The sequence below is a fragment of the Rissa tridactyla genome, chromosome 22 (assembly GCF_028500815.1).
Source record: "Rissa tridactyla isolate bRisTri1 chromosome 22, bRisTri1.patW.cur.20221130, whole genome shotgun sequence".
NCBI lineage: Eukaryota > Metazoa > Chordata > Aves > Charadriiformes > Laridae > Rissa > Rissa tridactyla.
In genome coordinates this window covers 5726722-5754657 of record NC_071487.1, presented here as the reverse complement: position 1 = coordinate 5754657, position 27936 = coordinate 5726722, and the positions used below count along the sequence as shown (strand labels likewise).

Sequence of the window (27936 nt, the reverse complement as noted above, 5' to 3'; positions counted from 1 at the left end):
CACACCCAACTGCCTGAAACAGAGACTGTTACAGCCTCGTCCAGCCTTTCCCCCCACACCCCTAATGGGCCAGGAGGAGAAGGTATCTTACAAAGTATATGTCTGTGACTGGCACGTCATCTTCATCGGAGGCCTGGCTGGCTGGTTCGGAGGCCTGGCTGGCTGTCTCCACCTCTATCGTAGCTGCTGACGTTACAACGGCACAGGCTGAAGAAGCCGCCTCTCTGGAATGGGGAAGAAACAACAGTTGTAGTCACTGTGATCAGAAGAGGCACAAACAAGACTGTATGATTTAGTACAGAGGAGCTGAAGATGCTCCACTGTCACATCCAGAAAGATCAGGTCAGCTTTGCTTCAATGGGGGAGCACCTGTCTCTCTTCAGGAAAGCTGGTGCCCTACAAAGTCAGCCCCCAGCACAAGTTGCCACCGACCAAATGACACCGGGCAGGCTCTGCAAAGCTGCCCAACGTTCCCAAACACTCACTCTTTGTCATCTTCTTTGGGAGCGACGATCTCAACATCACACTTGGGCTCCAGCTCGACACTGATCTGCTGCAGCTCCTCCTCAACCCGCACCTCCTCGTGCGACCTGGTAACCAAAGAGAGAGGCCCAAAGGCTCAGTTGGGCACTAGTTATGCACAGCCTTCAATTTTAGGTCAGCCTGAATCAGTCCTGAGTCAGCCCAGCCTCTCGCACCGCAGCCTCCCACAGGACAAGCTGTGCTGGTCGCCCCGGCACGCGGCTGCCAGGCGCTGGCGGCACCAGGCTCCCAGCACAGCCCGAGCTGTTGACTTCGGCCCAGAGGAGCCACCAGACCTCCCAGGATTGAGGATGTGGATAACCAAAACTCCCAGGCAAAAAGAGTCCGTCCTGTCAGGCTGCACTGCTCAAGACTAACGAGGTGGGAAAAGAGGACAAGAACAAAGGGATTAATTAGCCAGGGCTGCAGAAAAGACGGGCAGTGTCAAACGGAGTACGGGAGGAAAGAGGAAAACTGGCCTCTGGGGAAAACCTGTGTCCAGAGTTAGCCCAGCGTTATCTATCGACTGCACAAGGGCCAAACCCTCCAACCTCTTCTGAGACTCCCAGAGCCCCAAAGCTGCTCAAGCGCACTCCAGGGTTAACGTCAGATTTATCTGCACGCTCAGGAGCTGTTTGTGACACTCTTCAATTTAATACCTCATGCTATTAAAGTAATTGCTTGTGCTAGCAGGGCTGGTTCCATAGCCCTCGTGGGAAGGAGGAGCGGGAGCTTGCCAAGTCCAGGGCACGGTCTCGAGGACGGACGAGCTCCGGGCTTGTCGGCAGCACCATCCTGCCCTGGCTGGGAGCCGGAGCCAGCAGGCGGCACTCCTGTCCAGCTCGGTGCCGGGATCTCGCTCCTCTCCTCCTCGAAGGGGTGGATCTCAGAAACCCGGAGGGAACTCCCCAGCAGATTTAGAATAATCAGAGGTGTGACACGTTCTTGAGCAAATTGGATAAGGTCTTTTTCATTTCAGCTCAGGAATGTAAATTCATGTTTTAATAACTTTGTTCTTGCACCGGCTTTCACCAGGGGATCGCAGAGTGCTCTACAAATCCACAGGTCCCTGCTCCCCTGGAAAAGGACACACTGAGACGCCGGCACCAGAAATGGAGAAACTAGGCAAAAAATAGCAAAGGCGGCCACACTTGCGTGCGGTGGTTGTAGCTGTGGCGAATCTACGACAGACAGATCTACTTCTGACCAAGTCGCTAAGCTCCCCGTACGGCCCAGGGCCAGTCACTGTGATTCACCTGACCTATTTCTGGATGAAATCGCATCCGACAGCAGCTCCCTCCGTTAGATGCCAAGGGAGTAACTTGAATGAAGTCACTGCATTTTGCCGAATGGGTCCCACCACCGCTGCCTGAGATTAAGTCTCCAATTTTCAGCAATCTCACACAATGGTGAGGTGCTTCGCAGGTGCCTGACACTTCAATGAGTGCTGCAAATCAACAGCAGGTAGGTCCTCACCCTCCAGTGACAGGAATTTACCAAGCCTCAGCAACACGCAGCATCCAGAGGTATTTTCATTATGAAATACCACACAAAGGGATTTTTTTTTCCACGGTGTACGTGGTCTGAAGCTCAGCAAATCACTAAAAGCTAAGAACGAGGGGAGATGTAAGACTAAGACAGTGCAAACCCTCATCTTCCAAAGTCCTTGCCTTCCTGTGAAGCACCAAACACCGACTGCAGGGAGAGAGGACGTCAGCCTGCCCAGCAGCTCCTCTGGCTACGGCACATCCCAAGACCGAGTCTCGGATGTGCGTTTCAAAGTCTGTGCCTACAACACTTACACGGTGTCCTGGAAAGCTAGGGCAGAGTCGGCAGCAAACACAGGGTCCTCATGCAGATCATGCTGACACAGGCAATGGGGTCATTTTTAGTGGTGCAAAAATATGCAAGATAATTACGTGATACGAGCCTCGAAATCCAGACATCCCTATGCAGCAGGGGATTTTTGTCCTACCTTGCCCTTGGCTCTGAGCCACCTATCACCGCAGGAGGGGTAAAAAAAAAACCACCCTCAAAGTATCCGAGTTTCTGAAAACACGGGAAGGTTCTTCTCTGGGGTCTAAGGGTGCTCAGTGCCTCGCAGCCAAAGCCCTTTCCCACATTCACACCCGCCGCAGCCAGGCGGCAGGAGATGCACGGAGGGACATCTCTTCTCTTCCTGCTGGTGACGCTCATTTGCCCAAAGCGGGACGTAAATGACCTTCCTCGATTCTGGTGCTGGTTGGGTGAGTAAATTTGAACAACTCAGTCCTTTGTAGACTTTCCTGGGCCCTTTCCCATCAAATAACAGGAGTGATATTTAAGATTCCTTGCAAAGCACTGAGAGATCTGCTTGTAAGGAAAATTCCATGTAAGAAATGGGGATCATTTGATTGCGAGAGGCAGCTCAGCACCCTGCCACATACACGAGGTCTCTGTGCAGCAGCGCAAGAAGAGATGAAACACTTTTCTCACCTGCCATCCTGCCCTGAGGAGTGTGTGCGCCTCCTGCAGAAAGAAACCAGAACAGTAGATTCTGAGGAGCGATTTAAGACAGAAATCCTACACTGCCCCCAAATCTAACTCCCCACCCCATGAGGGAGATGTTCTACTTAACAGCTGACACTTCTCCCAGCAATAATTAATCCCATCAAAGCTGTGTCGTCTTGCTCCCAGGAGAGATTTAATTAAAATCGGTCATTAGCATTCCAGAGCATAGGGCAGCCTGCCGAGATGTGCAGCACGAAGAGGAACGGCAGCCGCCTGCCGGCAGTGGGAGCAGGGGACGGACGCTGTCCTCACCTGTACCTGGGCTGCTCAGAGGTCTCCGAAGGGGATCGCTCAGGAACAGAGAGAGATGTTGAAGATAGTGTCGTGGCTATGGAGGCCGTAGTAGCTTCTTCAAAGGAAGGAGGTGTGCAGGGCAGCAGGTCTGGCCTGCCTGCTGGCCCGGAACGGAGGGCAGGAGAAGCGCAGGAGGAAAGAGATGAGTAGGTCAAACACCAACACCTCACCTACACCAGCCCTGTGCGGGGCTGTTCCACCACCAACCCCCGCACACCCTCACAGGGACTGGTCACTTAAAACCACAAACAGGCGAGAAGTTGAGCTGGGTTCACGAACGCAGCAGCTTCTCCCCAGGCATCCTCTAGAGAGAGCCAGTAAGCACCACTGCCAGCAGGACAGACAGCAGCTACAGGAAACGTAACGCCAATGAAGGCATCTCACTGGTAAACCAAAGCTGGATTAAAGGCTTGGGTCGCCAGAGATAAATATCCAAGTGAATTAAGAGATGAATCGAGTGCTCACTGCTTCGTACGGGTAGAAATCTAACGCCTACTCACTCGAGAAGCCCGTCCTTCACCACTCTAGCCCAGAGGGACGTGATGAAAAGGCAGCACGGAACCAGGCCATTCGGGTTTTTTTCTAATAGCAACGTCATGCCCCTTATAACTGTCCAAACGCTGTCACTGGAGTCCTGCACTTCCCAGTGCGTTCCCCGCCTTTGCTTTTTTTAAGGGTGGAAAATTCAACTTTCTGATCATTTTTGGGCTACGACTGCTGGCGCCAGTTGGCAGCTGCTGCCTTGCAGCGGTGACGCAAGCGACCATTTGTACTGCAGAACCACAGCGTGCTGCAAAGAAGGGATTCGGTCTTCCCCGATGCAGAGGCGCTGCTTCCCCAATCAACTAACCGTCGGTGCTGTGACAAAACAATATACTCTTACCTTCTCCCCTGTCCTGGTTAAGTTTAGCACCTGCAAGGCACAGCAAGACACGCGATGAAGAGCTGTCCCTCAAGGAAGACATGTGGTTGGTGCACCGTGGGGAACTTGACGAGAACAGGGGAGGATCCTAAGGAACCGCTAGGAAAGAGGGTAATGACACAGCCAGCAGCCACCAAACGAGAGCGTTACCTTCATCGTCAAGTGTGGGGTAACTCCTGGCCGCACGGAGATCATACTGCGTTTCGTCCTTTTCAGAGGGGAGCTGGCTGGCTGAGAACGCTGCTGTTGGACCAGCCGTCTTGACAGCGAGCAAGGCACTACGCCCTTTCTTTGAGGGAGATGACTTCAGAGCTGGATGAGAAGAGTGAAAGAGAAGATGAAATTGCCACCGCCACCAACTACTGTCCCACTAAAGGCACTTTTCCCTCCACAGGGAGAGGCCTCTGCCCTCCGACACACACACACGGGCTCTGCAAGTGCCATCTCCACAGGGCTGAGCCTGCGTCAGGCTGCAGGAGAGCTCCTGGGTGGGAGTCTCAGCAGAGCAAAGCCAGCCGTGACAAACCGAGGGCTTTGCAGTTCCCCAGCTTTGCTCTGTATTACGGCGGAAAAGCCTGCTCAGACTCTGGCCCAGAAAGTCTCCACGTGGACTGAAGCAGCAAGACGGAGATAAGGCTCTGCCTCTCCCACTCCACACGGGCAACAGCTCTCGGACAAGGTACTTACAGGAATTCTTTCGAAACACCGTGTTGGTCATGAATTTGAAGAATCTCTCTGCATAAAAGCTGGGTCTGTGTACTGACACCGTGTCCTACAAAGGCAAGAAGCAATTGTTTAATTTTAAAATTGTCCCTCAAGGCAGAATTTCTATAACAACCGACGCAGTCTTTTTTATTCCAACATTTAGCACTGATAGAGCCTTAAAATGGAAAGGCTTAACTGAAATGATCTGATTAATGCTATAAATAAGCCTGAAGCATTGCCTTTGATTTGATTGCATTTGATTATACTCTTGCTGTAATTTTATAATGGATTTTGGTGATTTTATCCCTCTGTAGACTTCCTGGATTTTTCAAATATTGGCCTGATTACATAGATATGATTTGTTCTGGCTTTGCTGGCTGACATTCAAAGCACACCTGGACACCTTTGCATACGACACGGACACCAAAAATTCAGCACAGGGTCTCCATACATTTCAAACATTTTGCACTTTTTGTTTAAAAATAGTAAAACCAAAGCTATCTCTGCTTCTGGCGTTCGACTGTGCTACCGTGACTTGGCATCTCCACCTTTCCTTTGCCTTGTTATTTAAAGGAAGCTAGGATATGCCATGCTGAAAAAAAGTTTCCACATCCAAAGTTGCTCTTTCGTTAAATACGCACCTGGCGCTGCAGGAGACAAGACAGCAGGGAAACACCGCCAGGGATTTATTAACAGATAGCTTACTGAAGTGGAAACACAGTCAATCACCAAAGAGAGCAAACGCAGGGCTCTGACACGTACACGAGTGCCTGCGCCTTGCGCGTTCAGCTCCTGGTGTCGCGGGGAGAAGGAAAATGACAGATGGGAGCAGAGGAGGAAAGCCGGTAGCACGACAGCTAAACACACGAGGAGGGGGAGTGAGCAAGAAAACCTGATTGGGAATAAGCGGCACTACACCACCGTGGAGGCACAAGAGGCAAGAACTATTCCTTTCATTGGCTTCCACTGTGCCAGTTCGGGCACTATAAATAGCAAGGTAATCGGCACCAACTAGAATAAACGAAGCCAAGGCAGGTAATCCTGCCGAGGCCTGGCCAGTTCCTGCCTCTGCACAGGCACTCACCCCGTCATGGACAAGGGCCTTCCAGGTATGTTCTAGCTTCTTGATGAACCTAATTCCAGGGGAGAAGGGGAGAGAAAACGAAAGAAGAGCGATTCAGGCACATAACTCTGTATCAAAGCCACCTTTCACAGCCCGCACAGGAGAGATCACTGAGCTGCTAACGATTCCGCCTTCATCCGGCGTGTAGCCAGGAGAGGTCAAGCCGAGCACAGCGGCATCTCTGCAGCGGGGTCAGAACTGCCTGGGAGCCCTACAGGGAAGGAGAAGCTGGGCTGGAAGAGGGGCAGAAAAACACCTGGAGATGCGCTACCCATCTGAGGCACAGACCCGGGGAACTTCTTTATAAGCAACTCATTATGTCTTAGAAAAATGGTTCTGTGTCACCAGCTGTTTTAAGGACAGGATAAAAATCCACAGCCCCCGACACGCATCGACAGACAGCTTTAGGCAGCCTGCCCACTCATTAGCAAACTCTTCAGGAGAGGAAAATCTTCCTGCTTTCATTCAGTATTAAAATAGATGTTAAGACACTTAAAGGGCAGACTGCAAAGTTACCTACCTGTATGACTGAAGGATATCTATTATCCCTACATGTAGCAGGAGACGCTCTCCTTTGCCGTTCACGGCTGGGATTCCTCCCATCCTGCAGGTAAAACAAAGCCTCAGTGAGTGCACCCCAGAAAGAGCAGCTGTAAAACCCCGAGAGCTGCGGAAGGGAAGGACAGACAGCGGCACTGACAAGAGGGCTCCGATGGGGTGGCTGGACACAACGCAAAACCTGCAAAGCCGCTTTGCGCGCAGCCATGGGAAGTCACCTACTGACCCAGGCCACCTCGCACAAGGCGTCCCTGGGGCTGCCGCCTGCATCGCCAAACACCGGCCATCAGGACAGGAACCGCGTCGCGTGGCAACGGCTCTGCCTGGGCCGGAAAGCACCGCATCGTTTTTTCATAGCTACAGGGTATTTTATTCTGGGGATCAGGTTATTTATCAGGTCAGTGTGAGCTGTCTGCCTGTTAGGGCAGCAAACCTTTAAGAATGAGGGTATTTCCAGTCCCATCCACGCTAATATCAGTCCTGCCAAAGGTGCAGCAAGCACTAGCACCAGCACACAACAGAAGCATGCAGGTCTCAGGCAGGCCACTGCAATTAGTCATACGACTTGAAAGAATGGAAACACCAAAGTATTATCCTGGCTCCGCCGTGACTCATCCTCCATCCACGCTGGAGCAGCTGGTTTCAAACAGCAACAAAGAGCAAACCCCCCGTTTTCGAGCAAGCTTGGTCCAGAGAGGCAGAGTCACAAGGGCCGCCTGCAGCCCGAGTGTCACAGATCGGGCACGGCACAGGACAGGATTTGGGCAACCCCCCCCGCCCCCAGCTCCACCAGTTACTCCAGCGCTCGGCTGCACTGCTGTGTGCTAATTGCACTGGGATGCACTCAGGGTACTGTTAGGGATTCCAAAGATGGAGTGATGGAGAACAAACGCCGAGCTCCTAGGGACAGGCTGATCCCCACTCCAGCACTCGGATGCTGAGCTAGAACTGAGCTAGTTTCATCTCCCCAGAGCGCAGGAGGATGTTTAGAGGCTGGTACAGGAGCTGACAACCTACAGACTGGCCTAAGAAGAGAGACCTCTGTGAGCCTGGAGTCCTACACAAATACTCCCCGCCCCAGATTTCCCCTTTCTCACCACACCACGTTACCGGCAGCAATACCACAACCCCCGGGAGAGACGCCCACTCTGCCCACATGGGCTGCAGTTCGGGATCTACTACTCCGGCCTCCACGTCTGCCCCTCCCAGCAGTGCAAGAGAACCCGGTTTTCACCTACGTGTCGTCTGTGTCTATGGACTCCCCCCGGGCAGCCCCACCCTGGATGGACTCCATGGCCGTGGAGTAAAGTGCCTTCTGCCCCACGGGACGCTTCTCATCCGACGTGCTGTGGGCTCCCTCAGACTGTCGCTCCCGTTCTTGCTGGTCTATGTTATGAACCCCGAGCAGGAGGCTGTAGTCCATGATTTTAAAACTTTCCAACACCTACAGGTTAGCATTGAGTTTAAGAACAAAGACAAAATATCAGGCCAGCAGCTCAAATCCAGCACAGATCTCGAAGCACGGAACAACCCGTCCACATTCCCACTAACAACTCCTTTGCCAGAGCCTGAATGTTTCTGAACCAATCATCATCTCTGGACTTGACGGCACAGAGTTTGGCCACCCCACAACCAACCCAAAGGGCTGAAGGCTTGCAAATAACACCGTCGTACCATGTATCTGCTGCACCCTGTATAGGAAAAGCGTATTTCGTCCCAACAACCCAGCTAACAAGTGGAACAGGCTCCCACAATTTGACGCGCCAGGCAAAGGAACACAGCCTTAGTCCTCAGGGGCTGTCATGCCATCCAGCTCCGCTGCTTCGCTTTCAGGGAGAAGGGCAGTAGAAGGGATTTATCCTGCTTTGGGGTTAGCAGATTAGCAAGGTTCTCAATCGTTTACTCTTCCTCCTCATGCTCGAAAGGCACCGAACTTCGTGAACCCCCTCCCCAAGACGCGGCCCCTCCTTACCAGACAGTCTCGTTGCAACGTTTTCACCAATGCACTGAAAGTGTCTGCATCCAACATCAGGCCCTCGGGCATGTCTTGTATGAAGTCTAGATCCTTGTACGTAGGGCTGGACTTTTCTTTTTCCTTCTTGGATGCCCGGCGTTTATAGGTTGAGCCTTTCAGGTCAAATTTCAGGTGCATTTTCACCACGCGAGGCAGAATGTTGTTCATCACGACCACGCGGATGTTTTTGCCCCCCGATTGCACACAATACAGTCCGTAAAACTTCGGCAGCAGAGTGCGTGGGTTCTGGTTCAGATTCTGCGGCAGGGGTGGAACAAAAGCATGGCGAAAGGTCATTTTGGCAGAAAACTCCTGCCACATTCAACACACGGCACGTTAACAGATCTTGGAGCAGTCAGGCTAGGGGTTCTTCACCTAGAGATTTTCTGAACTTTACACAAGAGCTCACTGGACGCATTTGATAAACTCTTGCATTTCAGTGGCTTTAGGACCTGAAAATACCACTTATGCCTTGAATACAGGGAATGAGATGTTCAGCACTCTGGGCAAATAACCAAGTCCGGAAATTCCCCGCTTTCCCCATCAACAGCAGCTAAAAAAGGGAAACCAAACTGGGAGAGAAATAAACACAATAAGTGGGAACTTCAAGTTTAAAAATAACAGCTATCTTCATCTCTTCAGAAGTGTCGGAAATCAAGAGCCATTCTATGGCCCAGAATAAACCAGGGACACGGTATTTTTTAAACAAAACAACATCAATTTTCTGCTCCTTTTGCAGAGTTGCTTTATAAAACCCAGTTGGCCAGAGAGCACGGATATCCTGATCCGCTATCATCTCCTTTTTTTTTTTTTTTAGGCAGCGGTATTGTTAGGAATGACATGACAGGCACGATTTGCTTGTTCAGCTTTGGGGAAATTTGGGAAGGCAACAGAATATCTCTGCACGCTACGAAAGGAAGGAGAGAGCTGACAGATTCTCTGACAGACGGCAGAAGCACGACCATATTAAAATTTCATGCCCCTCCTCATCTCACCTAACTGGGCACAGGAGCGAGCCCTCTTTGCGAGCGCGCTCTTCAACATGGCGCAAGACGGAACGCAAACGGCACTTGCCCGGCTTTAAGTAACTGAGGATGCGACCACTCTGCTCCCTTCCCACCGCCTCCTTCCAAACCAGGTGGGTTTCCCCACGAACAGCAGAGAGAGCGCGTCAGCACCACAGTAACCCACAAGTGGCACGTAACTCTGCACCAGACAGGCCAGGTCGGTTTAATCCGTTACGCTGATTGTTAGCCAGGACAACAGTGCAACTCCAGTCCCATTCCAAATCCTCCACCTGATTTACTACGTGCGTTAGGCAAGAGGTGGCACTTTCCAAGAAAGCTCATCCTGTCCAGGAACTTGACTGTGACTTGCAAAAGCAAGCGACCGGCTCCCGCTTCCACACAGACACCCAAGGCCCTGTCTCACTTCGGCAAATTTTCCCCCAGTAAAGATTGAAAGGGAAGTATTTTCATAAAATCGGCGTACGATCACAAAAATCAAACCCACTGCAACACGCACGCACACAGATGGGGCAGCATTAATGTCGCTTGCCATCATCACCTTCTCCTCAGCACCTCCATGGTGGCTCTAACGGAATTTCAGTGCCTTCATCTATCGAGTGGACCCTTCACCACAGTTACACAGGGAGACAGCTCTGGTTTACGCGCCAAAGCGTTGGGTTTGGTTCTGATTTACTACTTGTGACCACATGCAAGTCCTCTGGGTCTCAACATATTGCCCTGCCAGGCCCGAGATTTAGCCAAGAGCTACCTGCAGCAGACTGGATGTACAAAACTGACTGGTACCGCGGGAATCTTCAGCTTGGGACTGAGCCAGGACAACCAGCATCTGCCTTCGGAGCAGCTCTGTTACACAGCGGATACGGGAGATATCCAGGGACGGCCGCAGTTTCCCCACAAAACCAAGGTGGTTCTGTTACTGCAGTCATCACCCCGGAGCCAGGCTGAGGCAGACGCACGGCGCCAAGTGAAGAAGAATGAACCAGTGCTGGTGAAACGACACCCAGAAACACACATCTGCGAAGCCATTTTCAGGCCAGAACATGCCTACAAGCTATGGCACAATTACCTGCCTTACCTGACAGGCTGAGAGAGTTGGGTTGTTCAGCCTGGAGAAGAGAAGGCTCCAGGGAGACCTTGGAGCCCCTTCCAGTCCCTGAAGGGGCTCCAGGAAAGCTGGGGAGGGGCTGTTTGCAAGGGCATGGAGCGACAGGACAAGGGGCAATGGTTTAAACTGGAGCAGGGCAGGGTTAGATCAGCCATTAGGAAGAAGTTCTTTACACTGAGGGTGGTGAGACACTGGCCCAGGTTGCCCAGAGAGGGGGTGGAGGCCCATCCCTGGAGACATTCAAGGCCAGGCTGGATGAGGCTCTGAGCGACCTGATCTAGTTCAAGCTGTCCCTGCTCACTGCAGGGGGTTGGACGGGATGGCCTTCAGAGGTCCCTTCCAACCCAACACATTTAAAAAAAAAAAAGTTTACCCCCAGAGTCTGCAAGTAATTGGCAGGATTTGTGCTTCTGGGCCTGGCTTTGAGACATGCTCTTGGTGATGTCCCCAGCACAGGGCGGGCAGGCCACAGGAGACCCAGGCTGGGGAGGGGGGGGGCATGCCCCGGGCAACGCTTTGGACGGAAAAGCTGCCACCGCCAACCCAAGTCGGGTCCGAGGCGCCGGGCGATACGCACCATGTAGTAGCCAGGAAGGAGCTTCTGTAGAAATTCAGCTTCCTTGTGCATCACAGTTTTTATGATGAATTCATCGTCGCTGGTGACATAGAAGAGGGAGCCGCTGGCACCAGGGTTCGACAGCTCTATCAGAGGCTCGTTACATAACGAATACTACGGAAGAAAAGGAAAGAAAAAAAAAAAGATTATTTTTAGCCCCCGCTCATTGCGCGTTGAGTTCTATGCCCTTGAGGGCTTTCCCCAGCACGCTGCCTCCCTAGAAGATTAAGGGGTAGCAAAGCTTAAGTGAAAACTATTTTCATTACAGGTTAGGTCTAAGCGGCAAAGCTGATGGACAATTTACAATTAGAGACCGAGATTACAGTTCAGAGCACCCCAACTGCTGAGAACCAAGCTAATAATCTGCTTTCAGTGACATCCAAGCTCCATAATGACATCTTGTATTTTCCCACTGTGCATGTATCACATTTAGGCTTTTTTTTCAGCATGTTACTGCAAGCGCCGAGGGAAAGACAGGATTTTAAGAGACATGACAGTCTGCTCAGGGTTCCCCGTATCACCGAGCTGGAGGGAACGCGAGGCACCGGCTGTCCTCTGGCCTCGTACTCCCCTGTGACACAAGGATTTTTACAGCCGCGTCTCACCCCCTCAATCCTGATAGAAACCCAGGAAAAGGATTAGACCAGGTGCCCAAAGGAGAAGAGGGATCAGCACTGGGTAAGCACAGCAAGGGGTACCGCACCGAGAATTGAACCGGGAGGACACTTCTAGCCATCAGAACTCAAACAGCAGGTTCTCAAAAGAGGAGGGAAAAAAAAAAAAAAAAAAGGCAACAGGGGGGAAAAAAAAAAAAAAAAAAAGAAGGAAGTGCAGGCAAGCACATGCCCTTTGCAGGTAAGGGCCAACCCCAGGGTAACCACGCCGGTCGCGTGGGTTCAGGGCAGCACCACGTCAAGAGCTGCCACAGCAAGAGGCAAGATGGGGAGAGGGAGGTAGGGCGTGCAAGGGACACAATCAGAGCAATAAATTAAACGCTCATTATTACGCACTGAAAACAGCTTTCAGCCCTGCACAGATTAGTGATCCAAGTCTTTATCAAGTTAATTATCTCATGCATAATTAAAGGCATTTGCTGCTGTGGCAGGCAAGAGAGAACCAGGGGAAGCAGAAGCAACAAATCAGAGCCGCGACCTTTCCAGGCTCTTTGCCTCACCCAAGTTTTGAGCCACTCATCAAATCAGCTGCCATTATCTCGGATGGCACAGATGGGGACCGTGTTACTGTCAAACCGTGCAATGGCAGAGATTTGGTTCCGCTTGTAGGTGTTCAGCTGTGATTACCCCTACCTACAGTTCAACTCGGGGGAAAATAGGGGCTATTAAAAAAGGGGGAGGGTGTGTGCTCGTTTGGATGTGTTCCCTTCCCCAGTTCAACAAATGTCCTTTTCTAAAGAGCAGGACGTCACATACATGCAAGGGATCAAATTCAACCCCAACGTACCCCAAGCCCCAACAGCTTGTATTACTAGGTATTTTAAAACCAGCCTTTCCAGCTCTGAGGAGCTTTCTGAGCACAAGAACAAGCTGTATTTTATTCCTTCTTTGTAAGACGATTAAAATAACTACACTCGCGTTGCTCTCGAGTGAGTACACAAAGAAAAATTCCCATCTTTGTCCTCAGAGCCCCAGGGGACATTACAGGGTTGCACCCAGCAGAACGCAACTCCTTTTGCTTGTAAACACAGTAAGTTATTGTCACCACAAGCAACAGAGAGGGAACCCCGTCGCGTAGCTCACACAGCACTCGCTGTGTGCAGATCATTGCCTTTCCCTCCAGGGCGAGCCAGCAGCTACCTCGTAGCAAACAAAGACTTGGGCTGAGCGGTGCTGGTCTTGCTGGGACCGTCACTGGATCTCCTCCAAAACTGAACAGACTCCCTAAATCCACAGCCTGTTCCCACTCCTGGCTGGGATCAGAACGATGCCTCAACTCTTTTCTGTCCCTTTTAGGCAAGAATCGCTGACAGCCTTCATTTAGGGGCAAATTTCTTGGGTTTAGAGTAACCATCGCAAACAGACCATCTTGGGTTTAGACCATCGCAAACAACGGAGGAAAGACGGAGAAATCCCAAAATATATCCATACCAAATAATCATCTGGACGAATCCCAAAGAGTTCTCGGAAGTACCGAAAAGCCACTGGCGCGTAAGTCTTGAACCTGAAGTCAGCGTAATGGTGAGCCGGGGTGAGGTTACTGCCTTCGCTGCACAGAAGAGACAGGAGGTGAGCAGGGCCTCTGCGTTACCGCTCACCAGACAGCTACAGCCACATCAAGGCTACTGGATATTTAAGAGGAACCGAGCCTCGCAAAATGACACCTTAGGAACAACAACAAAACATCTTTCTTCTGTGGCAGGACAACAAGAAAATAGATTTTAAATTATCTGCCACAAACTACTTCCAGATAACGCGTGGAACCACCGCTTGCCAAGCAGAATATATTTACACAGGGAATACAGCTTTTACGAGCTTTGTTTATTCACGGAGCTGAGTTTCTTCCATCTCAAACAGGGGATAATTTTGTGGAAGAAATTCTAGATGGACAGGTAGAAAGAAAAGCACGTAGGAAGGCTAACAAGCACAAGTATACAGCACTGCATCTTTCACTTCCTTGTGCAAGCCAGTGTACTGCAGAATCTAACACTTCCCACTGTTATGTTTGTACGTAATCGATGCATATTTAAAACATTCAGAGCATCCAACTCTGTGATCTAAAGACAGATGGAAGCTCTCTTGAAAAAAATCACTGAGAGGAAAAGAAATAACTCATCCGTTCATTTTGTTTCCCCTCTCTCCTTTACCTCGGGAAAAAAATGCTCTCCACCACGTAGAAGTCCTGCATCAGGACATCTCTCTCTGGCTTGGAGCTCAGATTGCCGACAGTATATCCAATCCCTAGCTGGATGGCCCCCTTCAGAGTGGATGAGGTGGTCTGGCAGAAAGAAAAGAGCAGTCAGTGAGCGTTTCACAGCAGATTATCGCCATAACATCCCCTATAACAGAACGCAGTCGTGTCTATGGCTTCTATGGGGTCACCCCAGGCGCTACATACTGCTACACAAGTTCAACCAGCTGCTGAAGGGTTAAGGCTCCCAGAAGGTTTGCCATTTGCAAGATTATGCAGTACGAGGGCGCTGCGTAAAATCTAAATCAGCTCGGTAGCTGTTACCAAACTGAACCAGGAAAGCTCGGCTGTGCTATTGCTAACCTCGGGCCCCAACTCCTCTTCTCAGCCTGCTACCGACACACAGCCGCCCGACCCCACGCCGCAAACCCAAACCTTTTTGTAGGTGGTTTCACCAGATGCATCAACGCCTCGATGACCTATCTTCTTCCCCTGGCCGGGCTGTCCTGGTAACGACGGTCCCTGCAACGAAAAGAGCATGGCTAAAGCCCAGAAGAGAAGCTGACCTGGCCAACAAGAACACGTAGAGCGGCACAGGCACAACCACCATATCGTGGGGATCGCTCTCTACCGCTGGAGAAAAATCTGCAGAGCGCAAACAGGTGTAATTGGCACCAGCAAGCCTTAAAACAAAGCTGTTTGAATTATACATCCATCCCACAAGACAAGAAGAATTAGAATATCCAACCACTCCATCTGACACCCTCGGTACTGAGCGGGCAGAGCCCTCGGCAAAGATGCTGAGCTCAGGGAGATCCGCTTGCTTCCCAGCTGCCAAGATTCCGCAGCAGTTGCTCGACTGCCGTTTCCCATCGATTTAAAATAGCCACGAATTAAATCAAACAGCAAGAGAACTTTATTCTTAAAAATCCCACGCCCTCAGGTGTCATACCAATACCTCGCGCTTCACTGGAGAAATACAAGCCAGACAAGAGGGAGAAACCAACCCCACTCCTGCCTTCGTACGGAGAAAACCCACGTAAGTGAGATCTCATTTGTTTACAATTGAGAGGAGGAGCCCGCACAGGGTGACCACGACACCAGCCCTTCCTGAAGTTTTGCAAAGAGTTTCCAGAAACACTATGGGGCTGCCAGCACTTCCGAGAGAGAACAAACCTCCTTCTACCCCATTTTCCTCCTCCTCTACCTCCGAGTCTGCCTGGGCCTTTTTGTGCTGATCCAGGAGGGAGCAGATCATGGCCGTACCCTTCCGCAAGCCAACACAACCAGGTTTTGTGGGGTTTGATGCGGCTCCTTTCGCAGCCCTGCGTGTGGGGCCTCTATTCTCTGCCACAGGGCAACGTTTCGCCTCCTCCTCCGCTCCCCCAGCACCCACCCGCAACACCGGGGGGTTCCTTACACTAAAGGACAGCCAGGCTTTGGGTGTTCCTTTAAGCAGCCTGCGGAGAGATCCAAGGTCATTTCCCAAGTGACAATATTGTATCGCACTCTCTCTCAAGTGCCGCACAGACCCATCTCCGAACTGATGGCTACAGCAGACAATGTATAATTTTGTTCAGACTACAGAAGTTCTTTGTGTTTTAGCTTTTAATCAAGAGCTTGCAGCTATTTCTGGCCAAACTGCCTGTACTTCTGGTACTAAGGGCCCGACTGAGCTCTCCTTCAAAAAAAATATCTTATTTCCCACTCCATTTGAAACATTTAGCACGGCCGGGCTTGCTTCCCGGGACTCCTTCTCCCAGCAGTCGTGATCAGCAGCACAGCTCAGCCTTGCCTCACAGCTTCCAACCAACAAGCCGCAGCCCATCACACACAAGCTCAGGCTGTGTCGTCCTGCCTCGCCACGCGGCTCCTCATCATCCTCTCGAAGCGATTAACAGACACCGGTAGCGGTTAAGGGATTGCCATCACATGAAAAGCAGGAGCAAAAGTCTCTTCCGCAGTCCCTTGTCTACCCGTGACTGTGTTTCCAGGGCAAGAAAAAGCCGGGCTATTTGTGCCCTGAACAAAGCAATTGACTTCCACAAAAGCTGAGCTTCCCACTATGCATATCTCCGGGGGGTGAGAACGAATCGAGTGCCACATTCCTGGCAGTTTTATGGGAAGATTTTTGCTATTCACATATACAAACGCTTATCATCCCAGGTGAGTAATGGAAAGGGGTACGTCAGAAAGTCAGATCAAAGAAAATTCATTTGAACATGGTGCCCTAAACCAAGAGTGTGGGCTTCAGGGAACAGCTTTCAGGCACAGATCCTCCTACTAGATTCCCTGCTGCCAACTGTGAAGTTTTGCTCCAGAAGGTAACAGTGATTCAGCAACCTGCGACCTGGATTATGTGTGAGAAAATATCAGCCCCTCGAGACGTTCCCCTCTTTTATGGCTTCACAAATCACAGCCTCCTCGACTCGCTCGCAGGAGCGGGTAAGACCCAACGCTGAGCCCTGGAGACGCTCAATACACGGATTCTCCATTTATCCCCTGCTGGTTCTGGTGTGGGAGAGGTGCCCTGAGCCACTTACTTACAGACATCATGGATCATGCGGCTAAAATTGGCCACGTGGTGGGCATAATCCCTTCACATCCCCTCTGGGCTGGTGGTGATGCTAACACAGCGACTCCAGAGACCTGCCATTAATTTTCTTTCTTCCAAATAACAGATATCAAATTTTCAGTAATCTTAAACGTATTTTTAAATCCAACTTCGCTCAAAAAAAGTCAGGCACGAGCGTTTTCTAGAGCTCTGTGTTCTCGTTTCTCAACACGGGGTTTTCAAGGCCAGCTTTACACATCTCACCTCGGTGACGGCTGCCTTCTTCGGTGCCAGACCTGAGGAGAGAAGGGAAGAGCATCAGTAAAAGTAGGGACATCAGGAAAAAAAACAAAGAAACCAATGAGAAAATAGCCTAATGCTTTGCTCTTTCAAGCAAGGTGGAAAGCCTTTAAAAGCAGCTCGTTCACTAGTGCGGGAGTCTGAAGTCACAGGGGTCACCCAAACAATTTCGTATTCAGAAGCAAAAGGCGCACAGTTTTCCCCAGCAATGATGTTTCCCAGAGGCTTCCACGGAGAGAGTTCTGGTAAATCCCTGCTGCACCGTAAGTAATAGCTCCACAGCACGCTGAAGAGTCAGTTACATGCAGAAGCCCAGAGAGACACTTATGAAGCCGCTTTCCAGCCACTCAGAAGGCACTCGACAAACCATATTGATAATTGAATCTATTTATAGAATCCGAGGTCCAAATATATCGCAAAAATGGATGCATCATTTATCTCTACCACGGCCTTTGGGAGAAGCTGCCATTACCCCATTACAGCGAACAGTGAGAAACAAGGATTTTGCCTGAAGCTTTCAGATAGATACTCCAGAGTTGGAAACACGGGCCCAAACCCACCTTGCCCTTTCCCAGCACGAGCCCAGGCTGGCAGGGAGCTCCTTAATTTTCAGACAACAGCGAGAACAGGCTCCTCTGCTGCCAGCCCCGCGGGGCGTTTGCTGGCCTGCCGAGAGCCTCACGAGTGGGACCACAAGCTCCAGCCCAGCTGGCTCTGGAGAGCCACCATGAACAAGGATCAAGAGCTGCTTAAGAAGAAGAGCTGCCCACCCCATCCCGGCAGCACAACGTCCCCTGCCAAGGCAGCCCCCAGACCCCGGAGTTAGGAGAGAAGCCCGCTTGCACAGAACACAAACCCAAGGCATAGATTTACGGCCGTCCAGGTAGGAGTCTGCTGCTCCCTGCTCCTGCCTGAAGCATTCCTACAAGCACAGATCCTTAAGCAACCCACAATCCTTCAGAAAGGGCTTAATTTCACAAGAGGCCGTTGAGTGGAGCTTGAGAGTTTTGGCTACGAAGAAGAAAGGCTCTTCCAAGCCTTCAACTTTTCCCCATTTGAGGGCAACAGGGGGATTGCACAATCGCCTACCGGTGCGCAAATCCTCCTACTCGAGAGGGAAACCAACACTCAGGCTGGGCTTGGTCCCTCTCTGGGGGGAGCAGGAGATGTCCAGCCCTCCCGGCTGGCAAGGGGTGAAGCCCCAGAGGATCCATCCCAACATGCTGCTGCTTCAGCATCTCCCCCGTTTGGCCAAGAACTACAATGGTTTAACTGGGGTAACTGCTCAAGCTCCTCAAATACGAGCAGCAATGCTTCATGGCTTGTTTCAAACGGAGCCTGAGCAAGGAGCTGGGCATAACAGGAGCAAGATGCTCTGCGAATGACGATAGCACCAGGAGAGAGCTTGATTCAGTTACTTTTCAGGCAGTATTTCAGACACTGGGAAGCAAAAAACCAACAAACCCAAAAAAAGCCCTTTCGTGGCCACGAGAGAGATGAAGTCACTCTTGATCAGAAGTGCTGAGGTTCTCTCACCATCCGGTCTCAGCAAACTGGGTGCAAAACGGGTCTTGTCAACGCGGCACTTTGAACTGTCTGCAATGCAGCTCCCCAGCACGACAGCTTGGCCCGCGCTTGCAAAGCCGGAGCGGCATGGGAGGGTTCACTTCTTGCTCTTTTGTTTTAAATCCTGCTCTCCGGGGCCCGGGCTGCACATCAGGAACAGAATCACAGGACTGCAGCAAAGGTCTGAAACCCCGTTCCCCCCGTGCAAGCCGCATCGCACAATCCCATCTCAGAACACTAGTGCCCCCTCAGCGAGTTCACTGACGACACCAAGCTGCGTGTGTGTCGACACACTGGAGGGAAGGGATGCCATCCAGAGGGACCTGGACAGGCTGCAGAGGTGGGGCCTGTGCAAACCTCATGGAGTTCAACCAGGCCAAGTGCAGGGTCCTGCACCTGGGTCATTGCAACCCCCAGCACAAACCCAGGCTGGGGGATGAGGGGACGGAGAGCAGCCCTGAGGAGAAGGACTCGGGGGTGTCGGTGGGGGAGAAGCTCCACACGCCCCGGCACCGTGCGCTGGCAGCCCAGAAACCCCCCGCAGCCTGGGCTGCATCCCCAGCAGCGTGGGCAGGGGGGCGAGGGGGGGATTCTGCCCCTCTGCTCCGCTCGGGGGAGACCCCCCTGCAGTGCTGCCTCCAGCGCTGGGGCACTGACAGCAGAAGGACACGGAGCTGTTGGAGCGGGGCCAGAGGAGGCCCCGGAGATGCTGGGAGGGCTGGAGCCCCTCTGCTGGTTGGACGGGCTGAGAGAGCTGGGGGGGTTCAGCCTGGAGAAGAGGAGGCTCCGCGGAGACCTTCCAGCCCCTGCCAGTATCTGAAGGGGGCCTACAGGAAAGCTGGGGAGGGACTTTTTACAAGGGCAGGTAGTGATAGGATGAGGGGTAATGGCTTCCAACTGGAAGAGGGGAGATTGCGATGAGATGTGAGGCAGAAATTGTTTGCTGTGAGGGGGGTGAGCCCCTGGCCCAGGTTGCCCAGAGAAGCTGTGGCTGCCCCATCCCTGGAGGGGTTCAAGGCCAGGTTGGACGGGGCTTGGAGCAACCTGGGCTGGTGGGAGGTGTCCCTGCCCAGGGCAGGGGGTGCCACTGGGTGGGCTTTAAGGTCCCTTCCCACCCAAACAGTTCTGTGACTCTATGATACGGAAGGTGAGCACAGCAGGAACCACTCGTCGGCGCAGACCAGCTCCCCTCCACCACTCATGTGGGTAGAGCATTCTTCAGCCAAGGGACCATCCCCTACAGGGATGTGAAACCTCATCACTCTTTAGGACTTCACCAGCTCAGAGGACCACCGCTAGCCCAAACTCCGCATCAGTTTTTGTGCCGAAAAATTAGTTCTTTGGTCTAAGACAACATGATCGCTCAACAAAAAGACCTGCCCTGGCCAGGGGAGCAGGAGCTATGGCATCAAGTGAGCATTTGGCTAATGAACTTTCAGGGCATGACCGGAGCAGCAACTCAAGACCACAGAGGAACCCAAATGGGCAAATGCTGTTCCAGGGTGAACAGTGGAAACGGCTGGGAACACAACACGGCCAATACGCTCTCCCTGCCACGGCCAGTACCGCTCTCCTACTGCACTAATCTCTTTTATGCACTTTGTCACAATTCCAGGGCAGGAGATTATCTTTAATTTTGTGATAATTACCACAAGCCGCTTTCGTTCCCTGCTTTTAAGTGTCTGCTGCTGTACACGTACCAAATGTGGAATCAACACCAATGAAGGAAGGGTACCGGAGGTGGGGGACTGCGGATCTCCAGGAAAAATGATGTTTCAGCTGGACAAGAGCATAACCAGCAAAACCTCCACCTCCCGAAAAAAAAAAAAAAAAAAGAAATCACCAAAAAAAAAAAAGGCTGTATAAAATCGACTTGTCTAGGCAGAAAATGAAAAAAAGCCTTCCCATGGCTTCTCGGTGCGTGGCACTCGGCTGCGCTCATCTCAAACACGCTGACAGATGGCCTTGCAAAAACTGATTTAACTCCGGCTTCGGGGGTTTTACAGCCACGGGAGACAGCGCTCGGGTTTGCGGGGGAACAGGCGCTCTGCTGCAGGAAGTTTCAACACTTAACAAAAGCTAATTGAAACGATTCTTATCGGATTTGGTGCAGCTTAGTGAGGGTGTATTCAGAAACGTGACGAGTGGCTCCAAAAGGGGAACCCCGGGACGGAACCCCAGCTTTCTGCCCTGCCTCCAGCTCGTGCCTGGGTTTTGTAATGCGTTTCATGCACGCTTGACCTGCTGCCTTCGGTTCCTCTTCTCATCTGCGCACGGCTTTGAGCTGACCCTATCCCAACGCTCGAGCTCCTCCAGGGCCTCAGAAACAAACGCTTCGGTTGTAGCATTCAGCGATTCTCATCTCCGATTTAACGTTTATTTCCCCCCCCCCCCCCATACGCCCCTCTATTCACAGCCAGAACCGCCCTGTCTCTCCCCGCCACGACGCCGACACCTCACAGGACAGGGATGAATTTACTCCTGGAATTCTGCCTATTTGCCGTCCAACGCAGAAAAGGACTCTCGAGTTTTAGCTTTACCGTACCAGAGGAGCGTAACCCTCCACAAGGGGAAATAACTCGATTCTCCTCTTACGCCATCCATTGCGTCAACAAACTGCTGTTCAGGCCTTTTCAGGCCCCCCACTCCCCACTTACACCCGCTTGACCACTCACTCCCAGTAAGCAACGCCCAACGTAGGCTGGCAGGAGGCTCCCGCTCGCCAAGGAGAGCCTCTTCGTTAACAGGTTCGTCAGCCTCACCGCTGCATCCGAACGCACAAAACGGTGCAGGGTTGGGATGAGAGCAGCTCCCTCGGCTTCTCCAGCCCACAGCCGCTCTAGGCGCTGCCACCAGGGAAATGCAAGCGACGTCAGAAGTTAAAAAAAAAAAAAAAAAAAAAAAATAAAACCCATAAAATTTTGGGGCCTAAAAGCAAACTTCATGAAAACCAGAAAATATTGCCTGTGCTGACCACAATTTAGAAAGAGTTTAAGTTAAAAACAGGGGTTTCGAGTCTCATTTAGGTGCAGAGAATAAATTTTAAAATCTAATCGAGGAAAAAAAAAAAAAGTCACTGGGGCCCCTCTCAAAGCCAGCTGAGACAGCGCACGAGCAAAAAGGCCTTCGATATAAAACCAGAAAGAGCCACAAAAGGCATCTGTCCACTGAAAAGGCTTTTCTTAAGAAAGTTTACAATCACCCAGCAGAAGCCTTGTTTAAGGCCTAATAAAGAAGTTGTCTTTACAAGGCAGATGTTATACACACACTTACAAATTATAAGTATTTGATGCTTTAGAGAAGCCAAAGCAAGGTGGAGACTCCTTTCTCCAGTCGGAGATAGTGCTGCATCTTTAACAGCAGCTTCACTTTATCAAAGTATTTACCAGGAGCTCTACAATGTGACTGCAGCTAAAACCACGTTGGGATATAACCCCCCCACGTTAAGCTCTTCAGCCGCAGGCTGGGCCGACACGACCCCTCCAAAAATGCAACACGCGAGAGACCTGCCGTTTGCCACGCTCTCCATCGGGGCAGCCCAACCGCAACCAAACACGGCCAGTTTTCAAAGTACACTCCTCCAAAAGTGCCGCATCAGCAGGTCACATTTGTTGGTGGTGCCTTTTTTTTTTTTTTAAAAAAATGTTCTTTGTTTTTAAGCTACTGAGCTGACATCAGGCTTTGCAAAATTGACATTTAATATTAACCCAGCCTTAGCGGCTGGAAACGGTGAAATTCTGACACGTCACACACACACACCAAAGAGAGTCTGGATCTAATTTTCCACTGATTTGATGGAGAAGAAGCCAACGCCATACACCTGAGCAACCCATTTGGACAACAAGAGGAGGTGAGGACGCAACCAGGATGCCAGGGTTTATTGTTCCATCAGAGCACTCCAAACGCAACCCTGGCTGGTTAATGCATTATGTGCAAAAGCATTAAGAAACACAGTCCTAAGGCACGGGCTGTGAAAGTTAAAGGCAATCACAGAATCCCAGACTGGCAGGGGTCGGAAGGGACCTCTGGAGATCATCTCCTCCAACCCCCAGCCACAGCAGGGTCACCCACAGCAGGTGGCACAGGAACGCGTCCAGGCGGGGTTGGGATGTCTCCAGAGACGGAGACTCCCCCACCTCTCTGGGCAGCCTGTGCCAGGGCTCTGCCACCCTCACAGCAAAGAAGTTGCTCCTCATGTTGAGATGGAACTTCCCATGGTCAAGTTTGTGCCCGTTACCCCTTGTCCTGTCCCCGGGCACCACTGAGAAGAGCCTGGCCCCATCCTCCTGACACCCCCCCTTTCAGTATTTATAAGCATTGATAAGATTCCCCCGTCAGTTGTCTTTTTTCCAGACTAAAAAGACCCAAATCCCTCAGCATTTCTTCCTAAGAGTGATGTTCCAGTCCCCTCAGCATCTTGGTAGCCCTTTGCTACCCCCTCTCCAGCAGTTCTGTCCTGGCAATACTCGTGTAGCAGATGTGTTGCAGTCGAAATACAGACAGAAAGGCTGGAAATGAAACGCATCCATCAAAAGAGACAGCTGTTACCTCCCGTAAGGGACTGCTGATAAAAAGAAATTAAAATTGGGGGTGGGGGGAGAGGCAACTCAGAGAAGACGCCAGAAAACAGGTCTCAGCTGAGAAGCAGCATCTGACTCGGCACAGGGCCGGCAGCCGGGGCTTCGCAGGAGCCAGCGCAAGTGTCCTCCGTATCAAAAGGGAAGGGCAGAAAGAGACCAAAGGGGGCTCCAGGAAAGCTGGGGAGGGACTCTGGAGCAGGGAGGGGAGCCACGGGACGAGGGGGATGGTTTTAAACTGAAAGGGGAGATTGAGATGAGATGTGAGGCAGAAATTGTTTGCTGTGAGGGGGGTGAGCCCCTGGCCCAGGTTGCCCAGAGAAGCTGTGGCTGCCCCATCCCTGGAGGGGTTCAAGGCCAGGTTGGCCGGGGCTTGGAGCAACCTGGGCTGGTGGGAGGTGTCCCTGCCCAGGGCAGGGGGTGGCACTGGGTGGGCTTTAAGGTCCCTTCCCACCCAAACCAGTCTGTGATTCTATAAACCTCCGAATTTCTCCTCACGCTCAGACCGCGCGGCTCCCGCTCGCAGCAGGCAGGACCGACAGCCCAGGGCGGTTGCGAGAGAGGAGCAGACACAACCGGCAGCAGAAGCCGGACTCTGAGCAGCCTCCTGGAGGAGGCAGCTATTTACAACCTGCCCTTCCCAGGCACCCAGGATGACCTACTTCTGATCATTAAACACATTTCTTCCCACAAAACACCACAACTTCATTAGGGTGAGAAAAATCAAGTAAGCCACAATAATAAATAAGAAGTTTGGGGGTTTTCCCCCCACCTTAAATGCGGCATCTCTCACAGAAAGAGCCGTAGCTGACTGCTCCGCACCCTGGGCACTGATAGCTGCTGCTGCCATTGGGGAGCTTGTAGAAGTAATAAGGAAATGAAGCAATCTGACATAAATTCTGCTTGTTATATAGAATGCACATATAGCTTTGATACCAAAACATCCATTTTTCCCTGGAACTCCTGTTGACTGAATGATTTTTTGGGATCATCTACAGGAAACTCGCGCTGGTGGAACACAAAAGAGCCGAAACATTCTCTCTCCCCACTGGGGCCAGCCCGGTGCTCAGGCCAGGCTGGCTCCGTCCCGACGGGCAGCACGGCAAGGGGCAGGAGAGCCCCCGCGCCCGGCAGCCCCACGGTCCCCAGGACACCTCAGTCACCATCCAAAGTCCAGCAGTTTTGTGCAGACAGATGGAAATGCTGGCGGCACCGGGCAATATTCAAACGGGACTCCCAGGAGCGGCCAGAGATAAGTAATCCCATTTAATCCCACCTCGGCCGCCCTGCTCTCCTGCCTGTCCTCGGCCCCTGCTCGCCGCCCACGCCAGCCCCGGGCCTGGCCATGCCGTTTCAGACACGCGGGAACCACCTCCGCTTCGGGCAGGGTAGGAGATTTTTTGCAAACCGCGATCTGCTGCACCAACGCTACGCACTGCACTCTCTTTTCCCATGCCCTTTGTCTTGTTTATTTGAGCATAAACTCGTTAGGGAAAGGAACGGCATGGCTCGTACAAATTAAAGGAAAGAGCTTAATGTACCGGCTAGGTATGACGGGGCCCAGGGGCACCGCGGTGACACAACAGCGGTGACACAGCTCGCTCCTGCCTTTCCAGCCTGGGCAGCTTCCATCTACCAGATCTTCAAGGAACCGGGGTTGGGTGGGCGGCAGGAAACCCCCCCGGCTGCAGCCCACCCCCAGTCCTGTCCCAGCCACCCCCCCCTCACCCCCCCAATTTCTGCTTGAGGGTCTGAACCCCAGACCCCAGGGATGGAGCCACTGAAGCCCTGTATCACACAGCCCAGCGCGGCCATGCCAAGCAGAGCATCCCGCTCGTGGAGCGTCACCACCGCAAGGGACTGCCACAAAGGGAGGATTCTGCAGTAAAGGCGCCTACCGGCCTGTTTTATTTTTTGCTTTCAGGCAGAAACTGTTTCTGCCTCAGGAATAAATGTGTTTATCCCAGCTGAGGAGGCAGGGCAGAAGTTAACGCGTTCCTCCCTCAGCCGCAGGTGCGGGACCGCATCCCGGGCGCAAGCCTCCTCGGGAGCCGCGCTGCTGAGCCAGGACATACCAGGCTGAAACGTTTCCTTGACAACTCACCAGAAAAGCGCTTACAGCACGGAAGCCCAATTACAGCGGGGAACGAGCAGGACAAGACCATGGAAATGAAATTTAAAAAGAACTGATTTGTTTTCTTGTCTCAGATCAGCTGCATGTAGGAAAAAGGAAAAAAAAAAAAAAAGGACAATTTCAGAGCGCCTAGCCCGAACCGTGTGACACAGCCGACAAAAGAGCATAACAAAAATCTCATCAAGAGGAGCACACAATAGCTGACACCCAGTAGCGGAAAAAGCTGCAGCCGTTCGGCTCCACATTCGACTCTGTAATTATGCAATCCAGTGGGATGTTCAGGCGAACATCTGCTAGATGGGAAAGGTGCAATCTTATCTGAACACAGTGTTCCTGCTCCCTTCCACGCCGCCGGTCACAGGAGGATTGCAGAGTGGAACAACACACGCTCCCCAGCACGTCCCAGGCGGCCGAGCATCTCCCCGAGGCAGAACAGTGAGACGCTGCCAAGGCCGGGGACCCCGGCAGCGGCGCTGGGGACGCCAGCCTCCTCCTAGCCCCTGGCTTCTCTCTTTATTACAACCTACAAGTCCAAATCTGTCTACCAGAATTCACGGCAAAGCTTAATTAGGATTAATTAGAGAGAGCAAACATCGCAGCAGGAAGCGTGACCTCTCCAGGACAGAGCCAGCTCTCTGCGCCTCCGACGACATCCAGGCACCGTGGCACCACTTTAACACCACGACGCCGATTTAGAGCGAGGCCATAAAAGACTGCAGGACTTTGAAGTCATGTTCCTCACAACCATCCAGAAGAGCCAGAGCAACACCCAGTTGCCCCCTTACCTTTGCTGAGGGGTAGGATCAGCTTTGCATCCCCTGCGAGAGGGTCCCAACCCACCAACACCGACCACTGGAGCTTCTCCTGGCTGCTGGGAGAGCTGTAGTTCAGCAGCGAGAAGACGGAGAACCTCCTGTTGCCTTTACAGTCACACTGCAAAAACATCGGGGACCTGAGCGCAGCGCATGACCCCAGGCAGCCCTTGGGACTCTTCCTGTGTGTTCCGATGGAGTTTTCAGCTGCCACACGGCCCCAGAGCGCTGTTTCCCAACCCCGGGTCAGAGAAGCACAAGACAGCTTTGCGAAGGCTTGATCCAGAACTCCCTTCCCTCCTTTGTTTTCTGAGCATCCCTATCTCCCTGCCTGCAGCTGCTGCCTAGAAGCGGGATTCAGCACTTTTAACTCACGCCATGTCCTGCCTCTGTGCAGGGAAAGGATGCCCAGCTGCATCCTCCACGACGCTGTTCTCCAAGTGCCACTAATCAAGGGGGAGACGCGCGAGCCGAATGCGAGGTTACACACCGCTTGCCAGAGCCAGAGCAGTTAACTGTGCCCCAAACGCACCGGGTGGGCAGCGTGGCACGACTCAGTGCTTCAGCTGCACGAGGCTCAACGTCAGACCTCAGCAGCTCCTGGGCAGGTAGGGATTAGCGCTGCCGGAGGTTCTTCTCCACCATCCCACCACCTCCGCGAGCTCCCTTTGCAACTCACCGTCTCTGCCAGGACATCCGCAAGGCTGGGACCAGGCACGGGACAAGGAATCGGTGGCTGGAAAGAGAACTTCACTGTAGCCAACCCCCAAACTTCTTAAACTGATAAATAGCATAGGATATTGTTACTGACGGGGCCAAACCCCTCTAATTAGAGAGCAGGATGCCTTAGCACAACATCCCTTTACCCTGCTTCTCTGGGTACCCCTCCGAAGGATCTCCACCTGCCTTGGGAGAGCACTGGCAAGTCAAAAAAACCCTTCGAGCTGTTTGTAGGAGCAGCGCAGCAGACACAAAGAGCGGCAGATGGCAAGCTGTACAAGACAGTGACAAACTATGGCCCCTGTTTTATCTCTCAGCCCTTTCTCACCGAGGGTTCTGCAGCTAAACAAAGTCGGCCCCTCTGATCCAGGAGGGAGGGAGGGGTGAGGTTATTTATTGCTTCCACCACTTAAAAGCATCTTCCTATAGATGTTACTTGACAGAGAGCTTACTCCCCTTGCTCATTCACCGTCAAGGATTATTCTCAGACTAAATTACCTTAAAATAGAATACAACTCAAGAAAGATAGCCACCTCCCCAGATTTTCCACTTTCTGACCTTCTAAAAGACGTGCTGAAGTCCAGTTACGACAGTCACAGCAGGGAAAGAAACCTACCTGAAGTTTCACAATAACCACCCACCGCAATAGCGGGATCTACAGAAGCAACCACAGCAAGCACCGCTTTAAAACTGTGGGAGCTCAGCATCCCAACAAACAGCAAAGTCCAAAGGGAAAACAAGTCTGCAGATAAATTTTGTCTGCAGGCCACCCTCCACGAGCCATCCTGAAGACACACCTGGATTTTCAGTGAGCGGGGTATTTCCTGATTTACTCCGTAGCCAAAGCTGCTCGGCTAAATCCTCTAAGATTTAATTCCGCTCTTGCTAATGTCGCTTGACAGAGATTTTCCGGGGGTGCTCAAACCCTGAAGACTTGAAAGGGGATTTCAGAACGGGGTCGCATACAACAT

At 52.0% G+C, this 27936-nt stretch overlaps 1 protein-coding gene across 10 annotated transcripts in view; it reads right to left on the bottom strand.

Moving 5' to 3' along the window:
* Nucleotides 1-27936, bottom strand: part of PIP5K1C (phosphatidylinositol-4-phosphate 5-kinase type 1 gamma) — a 50630-nt gene that overhangs the window by 6248 nt on the left and 16446 nt on the right. For 4 of the 10 annotated variants that reach the window (XR_008463344.1, XR_008463345.1, XM_054181998.1 and 1 more), the window contains exons 1-17: nt 26219-26611; nt 17121-17152; nt 14738-14824; nt 14259-14389; nt 13543-13660; nt 11399-11551; nt 8647-8946; nt 7913-8118; nt 6637-6720; nt 6078-6126; nt 4976-5060; nt 4439-4600; nt 4250-4279; nt 3325-3463; nt 2998-3030; nt 486-590; nt 92-224 (exon numbers count right to left, since the gene is read on the bottom strand). Coding sequence is in view for 8 of the 10 variants with exons in the window: in XM_054181998.1 (XP_054037973.1) it covers nt 92-224; nt 486-590; nt 2998-3030; nt 3325-3463; nt 4250-4279; nt 4439-4600; nt 4976-5060; nt 6078-6126; nt 6637-6720; nt 7913-8118; nt 8647-8946; nt 11399-11551; nt 13543-13660; nt 14259-14389; nt 14738-14824; nt 17121-17152; nt 26219-26378 (2007 nt within the window). In the remaining 2 variants the exon portion in view is untranslated. The other 6 variants (XM_054181996.1, XM_054182001.1, XM_054182000.1 and 3 more) reach the window with 6 other exon arrangements.